Raw genomic sequence first — 20,977 nt, forward strand, 5'->3', positions numbered from 1 at the left:
GACGAATATGTGGCAGACAAACCTCTTCAAGACTGGATACACTTTTTCTGGCTGGGTGCTCTGCTACAAAATATAATTCAACTTATTTTTTTTTTAAATCAAAGAAAAGCACAGGGGTGTCCTCTGATTAAGGTATATTTTAAAACTTTTTACTCTGAAGTGGCCATTTATAAAAAAGGGTATAAGTGAATTCTAGTCTAGCCTTAATTTTTAACCCAAATCATGTCTGACTGTCAAAAACTAAAAATTATATATTTTGTTTAAAAGTACATACAAAGTTGGATTTGAGCTTTCTGTATTGGACTTTGCTTCTTCATTTGGAATTAAGTTTTGTCTCTAAGTGTACAAGATCCACAGCAACATTGTTTCACAATGATCACTGAAACAGCTAAGATGGGTCAAATGCAAAGGTGAATTTCACCATGGAGATCAATTGAGTGCTACTTAACCAGCGACTTTGTCATCAATATGGTGCATAATTCTGTGTTAAGTGAGCACGAGGGGGACACTTGTTAGGGTGAGAAGTTTGAGAAACTGTGTGTAAGAAAAATAAACAGAGAGCACGCTTACCTCCAGGTGATGCCAAACGTGGGCCTTGGTGAGGGATATGGCCAGATATCCGATGCTGGCTTGGCATTGTAGCTAAATATGGGCACCTCACGGAATCCACCTCGCCTCCCCAGCACCTTAATGTCATCATGTGGCAGTACAAAAATACTCTTGCGGTTGCTCTTGGTGACAAACTTGCGGTAAGAAGGAAGGGCGGTGTCTGAGCGTGTCTTCTTGGTGCGGGAGAACTTGAGGAGGCGGACGCGACCCTTTGTTGAAGAATAGTCCTCTTGGCTCACAGTAACAGATGACACTGAGGTTTCACCACTTGTGTCAGTTGTGGACTTACTGATGGAGGCTGAGAGCGCCGTCTTCTGTTCTTGTGTCACTATTTCACTCTGGCTGTCCTCTGACTGACCATCAAGCCCGGAGGAACAGATTTTGGTCACAGTTGTTTTGGTCATGGTAGTAAGGGTGGACACTGCACTGCTTTCTGTTGTCGACACCACAGGCGTTGTCATCTCTCTAGATGTATTCGACAGCAATTTGGCCATCCTCATCTCTGTGGAAACTACTGTGGTGGTGGTTGTGGTTACCTGGGTGATGATGGTCTTGAGTGGGTCTGTCGTCACGCTGTTACTATTCTCCTCTGCAAAGTCGTCGCTCAGACTGGACTCCTCAGCTGAAGGTATAGGAGACGGTGCCATCCTGATGATCTTGACCACAGGACTGGGTTTGGTCTCTGCAGACTGAAATGGTGATGTGCTGTTATACTGTAGAGTGCTCTGAGTATTAGCTCCAAGTGCATTTATGTTGTTCTCCAGCCTCATCATCTTCAGTGGAGGTTTGTAGTCCTGGTCCAAAATCGTTGTCTTGCTCTCTACCTCTACCTTAGAAGCTAGGCTTGGTTGCTTGCCCCCAACCTCTGTACTATCATTTACAGGGGCCAAATCTCCATTCACTAAAGGCTTTTGCTGTGTGCTGCCCTTCAACAAGCTAGCCAGCCCTTGTTCTTCAATTTTACCAACACTGTTCACCTTGGGCTGCGGACTGTTGGTAAGCATGCCATTATCTGAGCTCACAATAGAGTTAGTCGACATGCTTTCACTCCCCAAGCCATCATTACCATTTACCTGAGGGAGATGACAAACAGGCTCAGGAGTGCTATCGCCTTCGGTTCTACCTTGTCCAATGCCTTGCATATTTTCTTGGTTCTCCTCTGGCCCCATGCCATTTTCCTCTGTACCTGAATGCACTGAGCTTAAAGTTTCTGGGTTTTGCTGAATAAGTTTAGAAGGAGATGTGTTTTGACTGCTTTTTTGGTCAAGAACACTTGTAGATGTCCTTACAGAGTCCAAGTTCAAGTCGAGTACCTCAGACCCTGTATTTTCAATACGTAAAGCCTTGGTAACATCTGATGGTACACTGGCTGTTTGTTGCTCTAAAGAGCTATGAATTCCCCCTGCTGTTTCTTCTACATTAGGCAGTTTGACACCCTCTTGCCCTGAACTGTCTGACTTAGTTTCTTTTGACCCAGTAGTCCTTTCCACCAAGTCTGCCTCCAATTCCTCAGGCATGGAGGTGATTTGGTTTTGTGGTGATGCTGAATCTTCACCTTTACCTGTACTGCAACTGTCTTTGGGTGTAGAGTCTGGAGCAGGAGAAGGAGGAGTGACATTTATAGTCTTAGAGAGTTCAACCTGACTCTCCCGTTCAACTTCTTGTCCTCCAACTTCTTCTGGCCCTGGAGTTTGTGTTGTGGAAGATTTCTCCTCCACTGTCACAGCTTCACCCAGTGCGAGCTGTGTCTGAGCGAGAGTATGGGGCTTCAGTGGTGACCTTGGCCGGACTGGAGTGTTCAGAGCGCGGGGTGAAACTGGTGTAGGAGTCTGAGGTTTGGAGGCAGACACCTGCTGCCTCTGCCTCTCTTCAATGATGTGCTGCTTCACTCGTCGCTCCAGCAGGCTGTCCAGCTTGGAGGACCTGACCTTCTTCTTGTAGGCAATGCGGGTGAGGAAGCCCTTGCTGACATCCACTACATCGTAGTTAAAGGGTCGTGTAAGGCCCTCTGTAGGCTCCTCTTTCATGGAAGCCTTTTCCTCCTGAATACTGGACCCTGGAGAGAAAATTAAATTAGACTTTAATCTGCATTGATATAAAAATGAGATACTTTACAATTTCTGTCAATCAAGTTGAAAAAGCTTGGGGAGGATATATAACATTAAAATAAAAATGTTTTATAACAAGTTTAAAATGAAGAACAACTCATACTCCACATGCAATTGAATACAATGCTATTAGACACTAAGCCGCACTCTGTCATACTTTGCTCTTCATCTGATCTTGAGTCTGTGGGGTCCACCTCCATCTTTGCAGGTGATTCATCTGCTGACAATTCATCAGACTTTTCTTTTTCATGCACCCCTTCTTTCTTTTCCTCTTCCATCCTCTCATTAGACTCCAAATCTTCAACAGACATCACATGATCTGTTGCAGGCTTGGAGAGGCTAGAGGAGTCTTGATCTTTTGCCTCACTGCTTAAGACAGCAGTTCCTTGAGCTTCTGGTTCAGCTGCACTGGGCCGTCGACTCAAGTCCAGCAGGGTACATTTCTTGCCAAGTTTAGCATCTTTGGAAAACACAATGACAGAGACAGTTCATTTTTCAAGTTAGTTACTGAACATTTGAATTAATTAGTAGCAGTTAAGGGTAAATGATAAACAAGAACATAAACTATCAGTAAAATAAACAAGACTCCAAACTATTTGTGAGTTCTTTGATTAGCTCTTTGATCAAGTCAACTCATGAAAACTGAAATCTTTTCAAAGTTTGGGCAAATATCAGTACAATTTTGAAAGCTCTTTAGAGTTTCTAGTATTCAATGACATCCACAGACATGCCAACCAACACACACATTGACATCGTTGAGATTACTGAACGAGAGACTAATTCACTCAGTCAAAGAGACTTTAAATTAGAGAAAACCAAATTCCAAATAGCTAAAAACCACATTTTAGGCCCCAAAGTCTCCCATTACAGACCTTCCAGTTCTTTGCGGTAGTTGGCGTTGGTGTTGCCGGGAAGCCTGGGGACAAACCGCTGTACATAAGTCTTACTGATCCAACTCCAGCCCCCATAGCCCGTAACGCGATACTCTTCTCCTTTCTGCTTCCACACCTTCACATAAGACAAGAAAGTAGACGAGGAATGAAGAAAACAGGGATAAAGAAAGAAGAGGTGAAAGGATCAAATGGAGAAAAGTGAATTGGAAGAGATCGAATAAAGGGGTGGGAAAAGAGAGAGCGAAGGTATAAAGAGAGATTAAAAGGTTAGAGGTTATTCACACTCTGATCACTAATTGCTGAGGGAAATGACTCACAGCAGAGCTCAACATGCTGCGCCAGAGAGCCCTTGATGGTCACTCACGCACTTACGTAAAACATTCACACCAGTGTTTCCCACAGCAGTGAATCAGTTTTCCAGGGATTAAAGTCTCTATTCTAGAAGTAGACTAGACTGAAATATTATTACCGTCATCTCACTGTATATGTTTCATGTTGTGTGGGCACAGACAACAGAAATAGAACAGTCAAGATGGCGGTATTTTATCAAATCTACACTCTTGCAATAATTTCACTGGTGCATCTAAAAGGTGGCTACCACACAATGTTTATAATGCCCAGGTTAACATTTAGCTTAACACTGTGATGGCAGCCATCCTGGACATCCCAGTTCATGTGCTGTACAATGCTCATTTACAGAGGAATGGATTATCTTGTGTAGTGCATAAACCAAGGTTGTGATGTTGACGAGAAAAGATGTTGGGCATACACTCAGTAGTCAAATTATTAAACTCATATTTGTGAGCACGTACAGTATGTGACTTACCTGGTGTTTAATTGGAAAGGTGTACTTGACCCAGGTGGCCTGTTGCATTGTCTCCTCATCCTCCAGCTTCTTCTCTCTCTTCTTCACTTTCTCTTTCTCCTCACGCTCCATGGATGTCATGCGGTTTAACCTGAAAACATTTTTTTAAATTGTCATACAGGAAATACATCTTGTACATCTCATATGAATACTTATTTTTCTTATTATTAAGTGTATGATTAAAGCACTGATTAAAGATGAGAAGATGATAGTTAGTCACACACATACAGATTCCGGTCCTAACCATGTGAAATCTTGGACAATCGCTTCTTTAAAAGGGGCATTGTGGTGTTGAAGCAGTAGTAGAGGCAGAGGTGGGTGGTACTGGTAGTGGACTTGCAGTCTAAATATTATGCCTCACAGCTAGGGTGGGCCTTTTGATCTGATCTGGTTATGATCGCCTCTGCCTGCTAAACTGACCACACATGCCCTGTGTATATATGCACTGTGTACATGTACTGAATGCTTGTTTAAGTTTTTAACTTTTTTGAAGTATTTAAATGTCTTGCATTTAAACAGAATGTTTGGAGGGATCCTATAACTATTATTTTCTTTGTGTTTTCTGAAATTATATCAGTGTGTAAAAGCACAGATTTATGAATATATGTAATATGTATATAATATGTACAGTACACACACACACATACTGTATATATACACTATGTGTGTACCTTGTATGGCCCAGTGAGTCCTTCCAGACAGGCAGCATAGCCACAGGTTTGATGGCACACTCCAAGATGGCCAGAGCCAGCGCAAACTCTCTGGCCTTACTGCACATCTGAACTGCTTTGATCCAATTAGTCCTAGAAAACAAGCAAAGAAACATTAAACATTTTTAAACTTCTCTTTTTACTTTGGGTGCTTTTGCTTTTAGGCTACATTTAGTTTTAAGTTTTCTGTCTGGTCATGGTGTGCTTTTACTTTCGGTTAAAATGTCACAATTCTGACCTCTCATGACTGACAACCTTAAGCACTAAAACCAATACCCACCGAACATTTTTTATGGTTATAAAACACATAGCAAGCTACACAAGTATCAGAATTGTAATACATAATTTTCATATCACAGTGACTCTGATCTGTACCTGTGTGAGGCCCAGTTAGGGTGCATGAACGGTGCTGGAACATTGTTCTCCAACTGGATGATGGTGAGTCTCAGTGTGGAGATGGTTAGAACCTTAGAGCCATAAATAGACCCATTCCACTTGAATTCTCCTGCTGGTGTCATGCAGAACTTGTGGGAGAGATGCCGCCTCTTGTCATGGTCCTGATGAAAAGACAAATTAAGTAGGTTTTAGTCTGGGGTTAGGCTTAAGCATCTGAAAGACCGGGGACATTTCACAGTGAGCTTCACATCATCTTTAGTTAGTACCCCATTTAATATATGTCTTGTCTCTGGTCCAGTTTGAAAACTTCTAAGCATGGGAAGTGGAGCCTATCCTGGGTCACTACCCCATCACATACAGACATTCATACCTGGGGACAATTTATAATCGCCAATCCATCTGACTTGGATGTCTTTACAACAATGGGCAAAACCTTTGCAAACATGAAAAATGAAAACCCAGAAGGGGCTACAATCCACTGAGCCACCCCGCAGCCCTTATTTAATGATCGAGTATTTATGAACATTCAAATGGCCAAAACAACAAGTCATCGTGCTACTTGCCTCTCTGTGCTGGTGCTTGTTGAGGGCCACGGCATTGGAGCTGTACTGGTTATGATAGACGCGGTATTTCCCCTCCTGGCCAAGCTTGAAGTATTGGAGTGTCCCCTTCATCACCACGTCCTTGCTGCTGCGTGTGCTGACACGGGTGATGTCACCTTGTGCATTTACAACTAGTACCTGTAGAGGTAGACAAAAAAAACGAGTCATGTAGATTTATTAAAGACTGTCTTATGGCAACAAAGTTCATAATCCGATCTATAATACACTGAACAACTTGTTGCAACCAGTTGCTCTGAATAAAACAAGCATCCTCATTGTAGCCACTGACACTGCAATCTAGCTATAGTTATCTTGTTCTTGCTCATCGGCCTCAGAGTCCTGATACTAAATGATATTTTACTAGGTGAAGTTATTTGGGGACAGTGTTGAATAGTCTGAAGATTGTCATGTAAATCTCCAGTTCTTCCCTAAGGGCCTTATCCTCATCTTCATAAATATATTGGCCAGCTCTGTACACCTGTTAGACACTGCGCAGGCATTTTTCCTTTATTGTCTAAAAATCATTATCTTCCATGGTTCTTCTCACCTCTTTGCCCTCTTTGAAGACCTTGTTGGCTTCGTGAACAGCAGCAGCCACCTGTTGGTTCTTCAGCTGGCTAAGTTTGCTCTCTGGGTTCCTCAGCCGGGTCACCATGCGAGTCGCTGAAGACTTCTTACCACTGAGACCTGTCGCCTCACCGTTGGCCAAGTCTTTACTGTCCCCTGGAAACCCAATGCCAGGTTCAGTCAAAGACAGAAGAAGCCAAGTCACATGCAGTTGTAAACTCTATTTGAACTAAAGCTATATGATGTGCAATGATCATTGAGAGCTATGCTCTCTTGACAGTATCTACATAAATATATATATACACACATTATATGCTTGTACTGCTTTTCTCATACATAGTACCATGTAAAATTCGCTGCTAGTCCTTTAAGAACTACTAACTGGGATGTACAATCTGCAGATGACTAGTATTTTATTTAAGATTTTTCTGGCATCATTTCAGGCTTGCAATCTCATTGTGATCAAGATCTCTTTTGCAAGAGAGACCTGAGTACAGCTGAGTGGCGCTTTCAACAGTATAAAGAATAATATAAATTGCTGCAGAATATGATGATATTACAACAAATCCAGATGTAATTATAAGGTATTGTTTTGTCAGACCTGTGTCATCAAAGCTGGCCAGGGATGACTGGGAGGACTTGTCAGCCAGGTCTGGAGGTTCAGGTCCTCTGGGAGGGACCACAGCTCCCATGCTGCTGTTACTGTTCTCCTCGCTGATCTGGGAAGGCTGGCTCAGGCTGAGGATGCCATCTCCACTGACAGGGACAGAATCTGATGATGTGTTTTCCGCTATACAGACAGAAAATCACAAAGAGTATATTGACCGTTACATAAACAAGGCTAGCTTGTCTAGATTGTGTTGTTGAGACATCTTTCATGGTTCATTTCAGTGTTCCAGCAAGGTACTGGACTGAAATTACTGAACTACAAAAAAAAAGACAAACTGTAGCATCAAAGATGTCAACAATTACCAAAAAATATCTGCACAAGTAGAGGCTGAGTCTTGATGAAGACAGAAAGCTTATGACAGTTCTGAAATAGTTAAGGCAGTGGCTCCCTCTACTGATAAGTCATGTGTAATGCATGCATCAAATAACCACTTCAAATGGAGGGATGGGTCACTTGAAAGCACTGGGCAACCAGTTCAGGCAAGGCAAGGCTCCAACAAGGCTAGAGCACACATGACCACACAGACCACAACAAAGAATGGTGAAGCTCTGTAATTGTTAAGGATGAATATGTGCAGATCATCACTGAACAATTTTTCAACAAAGGGACTACCCAGACAGAAAGCTATCTAATCAGAGGTTCCGATTACAAGCAAGCAGCAGAAGAAAAGCTTTTTATAAGAATTAATGCACCGGGCAATGTGAATGCTGTCCCCAGTTGACTGAGGCTCTGTTCTAGTCATGCTGATTGCAATGACAATGCCATCTGATTGCAAATCAATTGATGCAATCAACTTCTCAGCTCTTTAGAGAAAAAGAGAGCATGAGGAATTAAGAGCTCAGGTGCACAATGGCTGAAAGTGTTCCTAGGCTGAAGCCAGGTTTCAAGAAATAAAATTGGACTATTGAACACAAAAGCCAGCAGATGGAATGATAGCCACATGCAAAGAGGCAGGCTGGGAAATGGTCAGGAGGAACACCAAAGTACTGCAGGTATTATGGCAGAACAAGCAAGTCGCTGGTGATGTTAGGAGTATGAGATTCATCACACAATCCTGTCAAGTTGCCGACTGTGGCAGTAAAGCAGATCCCCAGAAAGAGCTGAATGAGGTCAACTTCACCCTCAAATGTCCTTGTGTACCTTTGGTGTTGTTAGAGACCTCCATATGGGAACATCCCTCTATCAGAGCCTCTACGGTGGAGGCTGTGGTCTTTGGAGCCTCGGTGGCCAGGCTAGAGCTCGCGGCAGTGGGGATGGTTTGTGTTGAAGCAGAGGTTGCTGGAAGTATAGGTCCATCTGAGATGCTACTGGCACTACTGCCTTCTTGGCCAGTGGGTGGAGCTTCAACAACTACAGATGAACAGCAGCAATGTTCAGTTTATAATGCATACATAAGTTGGAGACAGTGGACAGAAACAGTGATTGTTGGGGTTGACAAATATGGTCAAAACATAAAATCATCCATCATCAATTGGAAAACAAATAAAAAAGATCTAAATTTGGACATTGTTGGCAAAGCTACAGTATATCACCTTTACCTGTATCTCAAATTCTGGGGTTATTTAAATCTGCTTTTTTAAGATGAATGCAATAATGCATTTATAGGAATACATGTAGGCATTTATATTCACTATGCTCTCAAAGCTTACCAAAGACGTTAGGGTTTTGTTCTCCTGCCCATGCAATAAATGTCTTATTCTGTATGTGGGCCTCTTTATTGCACTGGATAATACATATCCAGCAAGACACCTATACAAATTAATATATATGTGCTTTGTTGGTGCCAAACTTGTCGCTTGAGTCTTGAAAAAGAGCACAGTATTTCTAATTGGTCTAAGAGGCAAATAACGTAATTGATTCTTAAATCAATAACTAATTACACTTGTGATAATGTCCTTTTCTCCAAAGATCAAAAACAGAATAGAGTGGAGGTGCCGAGACCCAGAGAAACAGCTTTTCAGGTCAGATGTTACAGCGTTTTTATGCTACTATTATCATTACTTTGAGCTACATATTTGGTTGCATTTTTCAGATTACTTTGTGAAATATAAACATCATAATTACCTCCAGTTTTGATGCCATCCCTTTTCTCTTCCGTGGCCTCTTCTTTTGTCTCCTCCTCCTCCTTTGTCAGAGCTTTGACCTTGCCCTCCTGCTGCCCCTCATCCTTCAACTTGGCTTCTTCATCTTCCTTCTCCACATCCACCTCCTTCTTCTCCTTCTCCAGCCGCGCTTTCTGGGCCTCCTCAGCAGCCCGTTTCTTCACCTCCTCCAGCTCCTCCTCCTTTTTAGCCCGCAACCGCTCCAGGATCTCCTCTGGATGAAAGAGGAAGACATAAACAAAGGACGATAGTCATAAGACAAAAGAAATGAAGGGCTGAGCCAATAAATAGCCCTGAGTGTGATTTCATGATAATCACACTCAAGGATGTCATCAACAACACAACACAGGGAAAAGCAGACAAAGTGGTCTATTGAAAAGTCTGAGTTGTACTGTGTGTCTAAAAAGATGCTGAGAACACCCTTTATAAAAAACCTAAAAGGAAAAAAACTCAGTGATGAATACATCACAAAATACACATTTTGATGGGCACTTTTGAGGTGTGGAGGGAAACTAGAACAACAGCATCAGATAACAAAGATGACTTGGGAACTGAACCTAAATGAATACTAATAGACAAGACAAAAAGGGTGTGTTTTTGGAGGCCCCATTACAACATGCTTGAACTTATTTAAACCCCAAAACTAGGAGATGACACAGAATTACACAGACTGTTGAAAGGATTTACGTTACACAATTTGCATGTAAAATGTTTAAAAAATATATACATGTTCGTTGATGCTGACTGGGAACAATTCGAATCCTAACCTGCTGTAAAACACTCCAACTAAGTCAGATTCTAGTGTGTAGTCAGGGACCACAATGGCACCATCAGTGCCATCCATGCTGTGTTTTAGATTGATCACTCCAGTGTTAATATGTGTAGCAGCAGTGTAGTCAATACACAGTGGAAGACTGTAAAGTCCTTTGCGAGATTATGACTCATCATTAATGTGTGTGTGTGTGTGTGTGTGTGTGTGTGTGGTACAGCTTTGATGGAAGATTCTGGTGTCTCACCCAAAAAGGAAATCTCGCATCAAGCAGAACCAACAGTACAGTATGCAAATGTTGAGGCTTTTCTATTATTGACACACAAAACAGGAAACAACAGCTTGTTTCGTTAAATTATCTGGGATTTTTAAAATTGTTTTAATGTCCCCCGTTGTTTTATCAACACTGATTTACAAATGCAGAGGCCGGGCTGACACATCCCCATTCACTATCTCCTAACCAGGTATGACACTTGCAGAGAGAAGAAGAATAACAGTGGATGAAAGAATATATCTTCTGTTTCATACTTGTCACCAAGTTAGACAAAATAATAGTCATAAAGAGACTTTGCATTAAAACTGAGCTTAAACATGACAGAAACTGAACTACAACACCATTATCTTGATGGCACTTTTGATATTACATATATGTGCACAGTAGATGCTTGTTAGAAGTGCTAGTTTCCACTCAAGCTGTTGCATCAAAAGTTAACACCTTATACAGCAGCACGATCTAAACTGTTGTGCTGTTTTCCAAAGCTTAAATTGTTATGAACTTCCATTGCAAAAAACATATATGGATTGGGTGGACACCCTACAGACAGAGATGAGGGACTGAAGGGAAGCTCAAGCGCTGGATACAGGCCAAACTGTGACCAGAGTAAGGTTACATAATAGCTGGGTTGATTCCTATGGCAGAGCCATCTATGACTGGGTGGCATTCATGAATATTGGGGAGAAAGCAGGCAGAAAGGAGTGGGAAGAGAGAGACAGAAAGAAAAATATCACTTTGGGCTTAAAGAGATCATTCTTCCACTGTGAGCCATGATTAAACTTGGTGACAGAAAGCATCTCAGATTCTCTGAAAAATTATTGGTATTATTTGGTGAAATGGAGAATGAATGAAGAGCTCTTTACCATTGGCTGCAGTGAGGAAACACTTGTTGCTGCCACGGGCCTTGTTGGTTAGGTCCTCGGTGATGTCCATATGTGCGTGCACCTCATCCCTTATCTCCTCAAGCGCTGCATACAGGTCGGACTCCCAGTACTCCTTATCCAAACAATCTATGAGCTCAGCTACCTGGACCTGGGAAAAACAGTGTTAAGGGGGAGTTCAACGAGTGCAATACAAGATTAGCTCAATGCTATGACAGCCGCACTGCCAAAAAAAAAAAACAGGGTAATGTTTGGATGTATTTCCTTAATAAAAAGAAAGAGCAGGATTGTGACACATAACTATAGAAGGTAGGGCTGCACGATATGGTAAAAAAAAAATATTGCGATTATTTTGACATATTACGAATGCAATATGATTCATAATTAGTGGGAATGATCATTTTCACAATTTTCACAATTTTCATTTTCACTGAAAAGCACTTAAAATCATGATGATGTGACATTTGTTACCAAACATGTTTTCTTACATCTGGAGAACAAGATTTGTAGGCCAGGGCATCTCTGCAGCACTACAGTACTTCATTATAATGCTGTTCTGTCACACATTTTACCTTTATCAAAAAATTGCAGCTTCTGCGATTTGGATATTGCACTTGGCCATATTGCGATTTTGATAATATTTCGATTAATTGTGCAGGTCTCATCCAGTCTTTAAAAACAAAATACAACCCCAGTAAGAGAAAGTGATGAGTCGCGTTTACCTTGGTGCTGTAGTACCAGATGGCTTTGTCCTCATGCTCACCATCTTCCTCACTGTAGGGGAGACATGAGAGAGGAGACCGGAGGAAAATTAGGAGACAGAGAGGGGTAGGACAAACAGGAAAAAGATGATAAGCTTGTAAGTAGAAAAAATGTGTTTTTACTTTTCACATTGAATTTAGCAGGGACTGCAGAGTAGACATTAGTCAAAAATCTAAACGTTGCCATCACATTGATGACAACTTATATGTATTGTCCCTGACACACAAACATATGAATATGAATAAGCTATACATTAATCAGAGGCAACAGTGCATTTGTCATGCTACCAAGCGTTCCAAGTACTAGACTCATCATCTAGATCATTTGCCTGGCAGATCCATCCATTATACGTGTACAAGTATAATAGTCACAGGGCCAGCTTGAGTCTCACAGGTCTCTTGGCAACTATTTCCCAATAACAATTGATCTTAGAGGTTAAGAGTGCTTTCTAAGAGCTTTTCTACTTAAAATTGTAAATGTGTTTGCCAAAACAGCACTTCAGAGCCAGTGCACGTGCTTGGCTGTTACGAGCATTTTGGAAATGTTGGCTGTCCATGATGCAAGTAAATTATTAACTGATTTTAAAGTTGCTTGTTGTATTTAACTGTAAGAATTGAAAAGGCTACATAGAAAACGTAAATGAAACAATAAAAAAATGAAAAATGGATCTTAACTATAACTTTAACTCTTTGTTTTAATTACAATTTGCATGAAATAATTAATCATTAAAAATAGTAAGAATAAAAAAGTTTTCCATGACAATGTGTGTACCAGTAGGGTACAGAGGATGAACTGTACTGATTAGTAGGAAGCCTGCAAGGCCTAGCACAGTAAAAAATACTGACTAGGACACTTGAGTTTATGTAGCATCTACAGAATGGAATATTTGACAGCTTTTTGCTCAGCATGGTCCATGCCGAGGGACTGTGAAGCCTGAGACCGTGTAACAGTAGTGTCTATTCAGCATCCTTAACTTGAGGCAACATGTGTGTGCGCACACACACACACCTTACTTCTGTGCACATCATTCATAGCACGTACATCCAGTTACACAAACTTTTCTCTGTGCACACTACTTGTATGCACAAACACACACCGCCTCTTAAGATCAGTAATGCAGCACCTGCTGGGGGCCAATTTAGAGAGCAGGAGAAGCAGCAAAAGAAGGGAGTTTAAATGCAGCGATGACAAACCTCGGGCCACCTACCCTCTTAAATCTTGCATTGTTCAGGTGAAATTTATGGTTTATGTAGCAGGCCTTCTGCTGCTGCTGACCCAGCACACACACACACACACCATCTGTGACTGCTCAATACCAAGATAATTTGCTAACGTATGGGACCAATACTGCTGATGGTCAGGTTATGTTAAATCCTATGGACAGATGCAGTTATTTTTTGGTTTATTAAACAGCAGGTCCAACCACCATGCAGACCTGTACCCATATGCAAGAGCCTACACTTGTGGTATGCTTAACTTTGCACCTAAGTGCTAATTATTTTTGGTCACTGGGAATTAAATGGTACAGTAATGCCGAAAATGTACCATTCTTTACACATTCCTGCAGCTACATCATGGTTTGATACAAGACATATTGAAGTTGTCTATTGTAACTCAGACATAAGTCCTATAACAGTGTATAACGTGTTCTGTATCTCTATTCTCATTCAACAAATTTGTGGTATGTATGTTTGACTTTCTAAGTACTAGCTTAAGCTTTTAAAACTGACAGTCAATTTTAATGTTGCATGCAGGTCATTGGAACAATTCTGTGCTTAAGCAATTATGTGTATGAACTATAGGTGTAAACATGAGTGTATGTGATGCTCAGGGATTAACCTGTGACTACATTCTCTCATGAATGGAGGGGGGTCAAATACAGGTTGAACATGTGCTCAGTAAAGCGTGGGTCTCCTATATTAAAAGGGGTATTATTAATGCCTTGGATTGGCAAGGAGGTTGGAGCAAGTATAAAGCCAACCACACAAAGTGCTTCACAGGCACTGTAACAGTGTATGGTGTATCTGAAGAAGCTCACAAATCTCACAATTGCCAATCTTTTGATAAGTGGGGGGAAGAAGTAAACTGATCCACAAATACTATGGTAGACAACAGCTGATGTATTATTACATTGTATAGTACAAAATGACATTTGAGGAATGCGCAGAAAGGAAATTACAGGATTACTGGCCATATCTCTCTTCCTTATGGTGTTGTTTATAATTGTACATGCAGATGGTTTGTGACATTCATGAACACTTACAAGTTTTCTTTGACACCAACTTATGTGACAACTTTGGAGACTCTGCTTTAGAGCTGATTAAACTGCCTTAAAGCACACTGCTTATCTACTAATTACTGTCACAGCCAAATACTCCCTCTAATCTTTGGCAACATAAAATCGAGGAAATTTGGGCAACTGTGCGAGTTGGTGTACTATAACTTGCTACTATTTGGCAAGGATCCTAGGAAAAAAAAAAAAATCAATCTGAGAGACCATAATGGTTGAATAAAGACCAAATAAACATGCTTCACACAGTCAATACAAACCTAGTGTTTCACTAATATTTGCATATTATTAATTTTTAATAATAACTTTGTCTAAAGAAAAAAAAAAGAGGAAAAAAAGTCATGTTATCAATGTGCAAGACGGTAACAAGATGTAATCACTCACACTGACACCTCTACTGTTGACTCCAGTTGCATTAAATTTGGCACATAAATTAAACATTGTGAACTTACACGACAATGCGGCGGTCAAGGAACCAGTATTTGCGGTGGTGTCGGTCATAGCCAACTGGCAGTTGTCGAATAAATGGTCTGCTTCTCTGCACTTCTGGGATGCAGTCCGCCACACCGGGTACCTTGTGTGCCACACACACCTCACACTGCCACTCGTCCTCCGGTACTTCCTGCAATGGTGGCTTCACACACTCAAGATGGTAAACGGCTGAACATGTCTCACAGCACAGCAGGTCACCAAGGCGATGGCATACCCTGCAGTGGTCGTCATATGCAACCACCCCTTCCGACATTAGCTCCTCCCGGGCAATGTTGGTCGCCAGGAACTGGTCCACCAAAAACTGGAGAACTTTGATTTTGCTCTCCAACGGTTCATATGGGTAATCCTCACTCTCCTGGAAAGGTAGAATGTGCCGGTACTCCGGGTCACTCTCACAGTATGCCCGCACCACCTCTGGCCAGGTCATACCATCCACAAAATACAGGGTGGAGTTAACAGAGTCCTTCACGTCAGTGGGACCAAACGTGGTGTTGGAAGTGTCCTCCTCTCTGAGAATAGCTTTGAGGAGGGAGATGTGGGTTTCTGCCAGCAGTGTGCACTGCTCCTGGCTGGCAACTGCTGCGCAGAAATCCTCAAAGCGGAATGGGGAGAGCCGCAGCACCGAGCCAAAGTTGCGGAGGACTTCATAGACAGCAGACACATTGAGGAGCTGTGAGGTAGGAACCAGGAGGTCCTCAGAGGACTTGGGAAGCTCCAGGGGAGGAATGTCCTTTGCCTCAAGGATGGGAGACCGCGGTCGCATTGCCCGACTCCTTTTCCGGCCTGTGAGAAGTCAAAGGAAAAGAGCCAGGAGTGAGAAGAAGGGTGGCATACCTTATGTTTACCATTAGTCAATGCAACCTCATGTCTGAACTTATTAGCATCCTTGATGCCTCATTGGACTGTACTCTCTGATTTTGCACTAGTACTGTGCCTGCAGGCACTAAGGGGATACCCCTGGGCAGACTCAGATAGATTCCCTCTTCCAGCTTGCCTGGTGGCACTTGGGGAGCGCCAAGCTCTAAATTCTGTTCTAAAAAAAAGGGTACAATAACAATATACCAATGGAATTTAGATGACCCGACACCCTTTTAATTCTAAATCCTACATAGGACTTTCTTACATACTACTAGTGGACCGTCTAATTTTGGGGAATCACAAGCTAGTGCTAATGTGAATGGGGTTATTACTACAGTGTGACATTGGAGAAGTCAAATAATAAAAAGGTAGACAACTACGCCCTTGTCCCAAGACAATAAGATAAATGCTCCCACTTGATTTATAAGACTGTCTTTTTTCCACTGTGTAATACATGCAGACGGTGCAGCATATGTACTGTTCCTGCATATTCTGTCTGGGTTGTGTGTGTCTGTGTACATTATCCTTTTATTATTTATTTCTGAACACAGGAATACGCCTGGTTAATCTCAACGGGTCAGTGGAGGTCATTCAACCAGGCCTCATGACCCTGCTACTGATCAGGGTTAAATGCTTGTCTGATACTGCTTGTTTCTATAAATCACTGTAGGATTAGTATAATGTTACTATTCACTAATTATAAAATCACTATACCCTTATAGTAGATTGGGGTGCACTTCTAACCTTCTCATGTGCTCTTCTCAATCTCAAAGATACTGTAACAATCCTATAAAATTACACAACTTCATCCACACTGTCTGCCATGTTGAATTTTCAGTGTAAACACTGCAGTAACCACTGATAAACTGAAAGCCGATAACTGTTTAGAAAATATATTTGTATTAGGTCAGGTATAATTCTGAGAAACAGGGACGGGACTACAGCAGCAGAACTGGCTGCTTCACAAATGGTGACAGCCAGGGATTAACCTGTGACAGCAGTCTGGTATGAATGGGTCAAACAGGGGTTGACCGCCGCAGGTTCATTATTCTGTATCAAACACAGGGGTTGTGTGTAAAAGTGGTATGTGTACGGTGAAAGCGCTGTCATGTCTGTCTGTCACTGGTCTTATGGCAGACCGCTCACGCTCGACAATGCTGCCATGTTCACATGTCTTTAGAAAAATCAGGCAGCCTGGCTATTGGAAGTTGAGGTATGCGAGTAGTCCCTCAACCACAGAAATTGCATCTAAGCCTGACCAGAGTGTAGTGAAGTGTTATAGGGAAAACAAATCAAGACATACAGTCTGCATTCATTTTTAACATTTTTTTTTTGTTTCAAAGAAAAATGTATCCCAACAAGAAAAGACAAAGGTCTGATGTCACTGAGATAGCAAAAGAGTGAGCTTTTCTGTTTGAGAGATATGGAAATGCACAAAACACCCAAGTCTGGATCACCCATACAATTATTTGTCTAATCATATCTAGAATTACTTCCAGAGGCTGGTACACTGCTTCGAGGGCATTACTTTACATAACAGATGTGACAATTGATTTTGCAGACACAACTTCATTACCATGACTGTCTACAAGTGGGAGCGTGGTGGATTTAATTTGCTCACCTGATAAACAAGAGTGGTTACTATGGTAACGGTGCACAACGTAATATTGAAATGAGTGGGTGTTTGCAACAAGTGAAAAAAGAGCGCCTCTCTTCAAAACAAAGGCCTGTCAAACTCATTTGACAGCACTACGCAACTAAAATACGTCTTCTGACATCGAGCTGGACAAGGCATGCAGGTCTCATGATTGTGCTTAAATTTTTTTTGCAATTTTTTATTTGACAGGTAACACTTTCATGTAAAGTACTACAGCTTTAGAAAAAGTAGAACCGTTAATCCGAGGCCAATGGGAGACAATGTTTACAAACTACGTGTTTTGTGGAGCGTAGTTTACATAGTAGAAACTACACTTACCGTGCTTTTACATACGTAGAAATGCTGAATGAATGAATGAAATGAATGGAAAGTGGCAAACACAGTCCATACATCATGTTTCTCCATGAGTATGAAAACGCGTTAAACACAGCGCGCATGAAAGAGTCTGGCAAGAAAAGCACAAATACATTCTTCATTATAAATTAACAGAAAAAAATGTGCTGATCCGACAAAAGTCAAAAACACGAGAGCCGGATGAAGCGTGGAGCAGACCTGCGAGCCAGTTGCAAGCAGAGCACACGGTAAACAAAGGCCTGTTTCTGAGTGCAAGCTCCATTTTGAACAATGCGGCTTGGTTTCTGTACTGAGCTAAAAATAAAATGCACACTTTAAGTAATGCAAACCTGCTTTGCTAAAGTGCGTGCACTTGCAAACGAACGTACCTGGGGTGCTACCGAGCGTGCTGTGGCTCCTTAAACTACTCTCGGTACAGTAGCTGGCATCATCATCATCTGGTAGTTCCTCCAGATAGTCAGAGTCGTTACCCAAGGCCTCCTCTTCTTCAAGATCCGACGAAGGGTTGTCGTTCAGGAGTTCATCTTCGTCTGACCTGTAGCTTAAATTATCATCCTCCTCGTCGCTGTTGTCGTCGTACACCACCTTGGTTTGAGGCCGCCTCACTCCGCCTCTACTGCCGCGGCTGCCTCTCGACCCCCTGCCTCTCCCTCTGCCTCCTCTGCCCCGCGATGCCGCGGCCGCCACCGTGGTGGAGGCTCCAACTTTCCTGCGGCCCCGGGACGAATGAAAGTTCTCTCGGCCGGAGATTTCTGTATCCACCTCCGCAGAGCCAGTGCCGCAAACGCCGCCACTTTCCCCCCGACCCCGACCCCGTCCTCTGCCTCTTCCCCGTCCACGCATCCCTCTACTCCTGCCGCCCCGAGAGCCGCGGACTGGCACGGGCGAACCTTCCCGCATCACGGCTGCTTGTTTGGGCGGCCTTCCTCTTCTCCCCCTCATTGTAGGAGAGAGTCTCTTCTGTTCCGCTTCAATCTCGGTGCTGGAATAAACCGTGCACACCGGAGAAAAGCGGGGGAGAACAAAACCAACAGATCTGGTGACGGTTCCCGATATGTCCCCACCAAGCCCCGGTCTCAATTTCAGGGCGGAAAGCTCAAACTGAATGGCCGGTGTCCCGCTCTGGGTCGCCTATAGACGCCATTTTTCTTCTCAGCTCTCCCTCCGTTGAAAACACAGCAGGCCCCAGAACTGCGTTAAGCTAACCGCGGATACCAGGGGTTGTACCGGAAGTAAAGCGTATTTTCCTTCAAAGTAAAAGCAAAATGAAAATTAACTAAAAAGAATTATTAAATATCCTGGTGTACAGAACATAACACAAGTACCAAACCCGATTACATTAATTATTTGTTTTGACTGTGACCGTTTATATAATCCAAAAAATGAATTTAAAACGTTTCCCGTTTAGCGAGTTCACTGTAACTGTAACAGGAAGTGCAGGTTTTATCGTCTAACTTGACACTAACAAGCCTGAGTGGATGCGAGGTCACGTGACTCACTATTGTACAATAGACGCAATTGCCGTGCTACTTCATAAAATTAGTTATCCGTGCAAACGCTTTCCGTCAATAGTACTTTATTAGCGCTAGCTGGTTCTGGTGGATGGTTTTAATCACAGGTGGGTTGAGTGTATTCAGTGAAACACCATCGTTCGTGTTCGGCCCTGTCGCCATCGTCGTCACAGCAAAGCGAGGCGAGAAGATAAGCGTACGTCCCGTACAGAGCTCTATTACATGAACCCAAATAAGTCGTCATAAAAGTTAACTGCTCACATATTTCCATGTTTAAAATGCCATGAATGTGGAAACAGCTTATTATGGTTTATTACGCAAATGCATTTTATATAACTAGAATTGTTTTTTATATATTACCAAGGAACCTGGCTCCATTTACAGTCAGTTCAGTTAACTGAAGTTAACGATGCGATGCTGATCTCCTGCTGAACAAACATGCGCTCTAATCTATTGTAACAATTTAGCCCGTAATAACATTCAACCAAAGAGTACCAATAGAGGTGCAATCGTGATTTGGTGGTCCGCGACACGCTCCACTACAGCCTTTAACATGTGTCACACTCTGGGTTTGACTTGATGACTTAGATAAGTTAGCTGTTAAGTTTTGCCTTTATTTAAGTCGTTCATTTTTCTAGCTACTTCAACAACAGACAAAACACAGCCCAAGCCTCTGTTTAGCCGGCATAGGTAGCCAGCCTAAACACATGGGAAACTCTCTTTCTTACTGACATTATTGCAGAGTGATAACATGGATCTGTGACGAAGTCATTTCCTACCTGGTACGGGATCATAATGGTGTTACCATTCTTCTCTGGTAAATTGTTGTCGTGGCCGAGTGGTTAAGGCGATGGACTAGAAATCCATTGGGGTCTCCCCGCGCAGGTTCGAATCCTGCCGACAACGTAATATCTTTTGTTGTGTTGGTATCACGACTATTCACTTGCATTATGGAGGGAAACAACCGTAATCTAAACACACACCAATTAGCAGTTAATGTCATAGTTAGCGTGGTAAAATCACTTCAGTGCTTTAGCTAACGAGCAAGTTCGCCACCGTATCTTGTGGCTCACCGCTCTATTAGCTAAATGCTCATAGCAATGTAAAAAAGCACGTCTTTTTTCATAATAACTTGCTAAATGTTCTTGCTACGCTAAATAATTGCTGTAACAATTTAACTGAATCACTGTATCATGTTGGATTAACTCTGCGATTATATTTAGTCAATTTCTGCAGGCCCTCTCTCTGTGAACGTATTTTTCGTCATTACGCTCCCCTCGTAGTCCTCCCAGTGAAGTCAAAATGTTTTGCTGTCAACGGTGTGTGGGATTATTTTCAGTTAACGAATCAGACCACAGGTGTGTTCCTGTACAGCAAGTGTGAGGAGTCGAACCGCAGTTGCTGTACTAAATGTTAAGGGCACTACACCAGCTCAGACGTGTTTTGTACAGGGACCTCATAAAGTATAATGCAAATAACTGTAACCTTTTATTATCAAAGTATAGGAATGCAGGAATCATGACGAACAACACTAACTTCAATGCATCCATCATTAATTCGCAGGTATTTGACAGCACCACTTCATAGAAAAAAAAGTCACACATGGA

The 20,977-nt window shown here is 42.2% G+C and overlaps 1 protein-coding gene and 1 non-coding gene across 8 annotated transcripts in view; one reads left to right on the forward strand and one right to left on the reverse strand.

The window, feature by feature from the left end:
- The window catches only part of LOC122873922 (nucleosome-remodeling factor subunit BPTF-like), a 44,616-nt gene extending 25,585 nt beyond the window's left edge, over positions 1-19,031 (reverse strand). For 6 of the 7 annotated variants that reach the window (XM_044191285.1, XM_044191282.1, XM_044191281.1 and 3 more), the window contains exons 1-15: positions 18,228-19,031; positions 14,951-15,773; positions 12,169-12,220; positions 11,429-11,597; positions 9,485-9,736; positions 8,561-8,770; positions 7,352-7,540; positions 6,731-6,906; positions 6,145-6,321; positions 5,561-5,742; positions 5,147-5,278; positions 4,437-4,566; positions 3,590-3,725; positions 2,875-3,177; positions 571-2,665 (exon numbers count right to left, since the gene is read on the reverse strand). In XM_044191285.1, the coding sequence (XP_044047220.1) occupies positions 571-2,665; positions 2,875-3,177; positions 3,590-3,725; positions 4,437-4,566; positions 5,147-5,278; positions 5,561-5,742; positions 6,145-6,321; positions 6,731-6,906; positions 7,352-7,540; positions 8,561-8,770; positions 9,485-9,736; positions 11,429-11,597; positions 12,169-12,220; positions 14,951-15,773; positions 18,228-18,801 (5,600 nt within the window). In that variant the 5' untranslated portion in view covers positions 18,802-19,031. The remainder of the gene's footprint in view (positions 1-570; positions 2,666-2,874; positions 3,178-3,589; positions 3,726-4,436; positions 4,567-5,146; positions 5,279-5,560; positions 5,743-6,144; positions 6,322-6,730; positions 6,907-7,351; positions 7,541-8,560; positions 8,771-9,484; positions 9,737-11,428; positions 11,598-12,168; positions 12,221-14,950; positions 15,774-18,227) is intronic. The other variant, XM_044191286.1, reaches the window with a different exon arrangement.
- A 1,163-nt stretch (positions 19,032-20,194) lies between these two features.
- Positions 20,195-20,276, forward strand: trnas-aga. Its single transcript has one exon. It is a non-coding gene; the product is annotated as a tRNA-Ser (tRNA).
- The last annotated feature ends 701 nt before the right edge of the window (positions 20,277-20,977 follow it).

Source organism: Siniperca chuatsi, linkage group LG3 (assembly GCF_020085105.1).
Source record: "Siniperca chuatsi isolate FFG_IHB_CAS linkage group LG3, ASM2008510v1, whole genome shotgun sequence".
Taxonomy (NCBI): Eukaryota; Metazoa; Chordata; class Actinopteri; order Centrarchiformes; family Sinipercidae; genus Siniperca; species Siniperca chuatsi.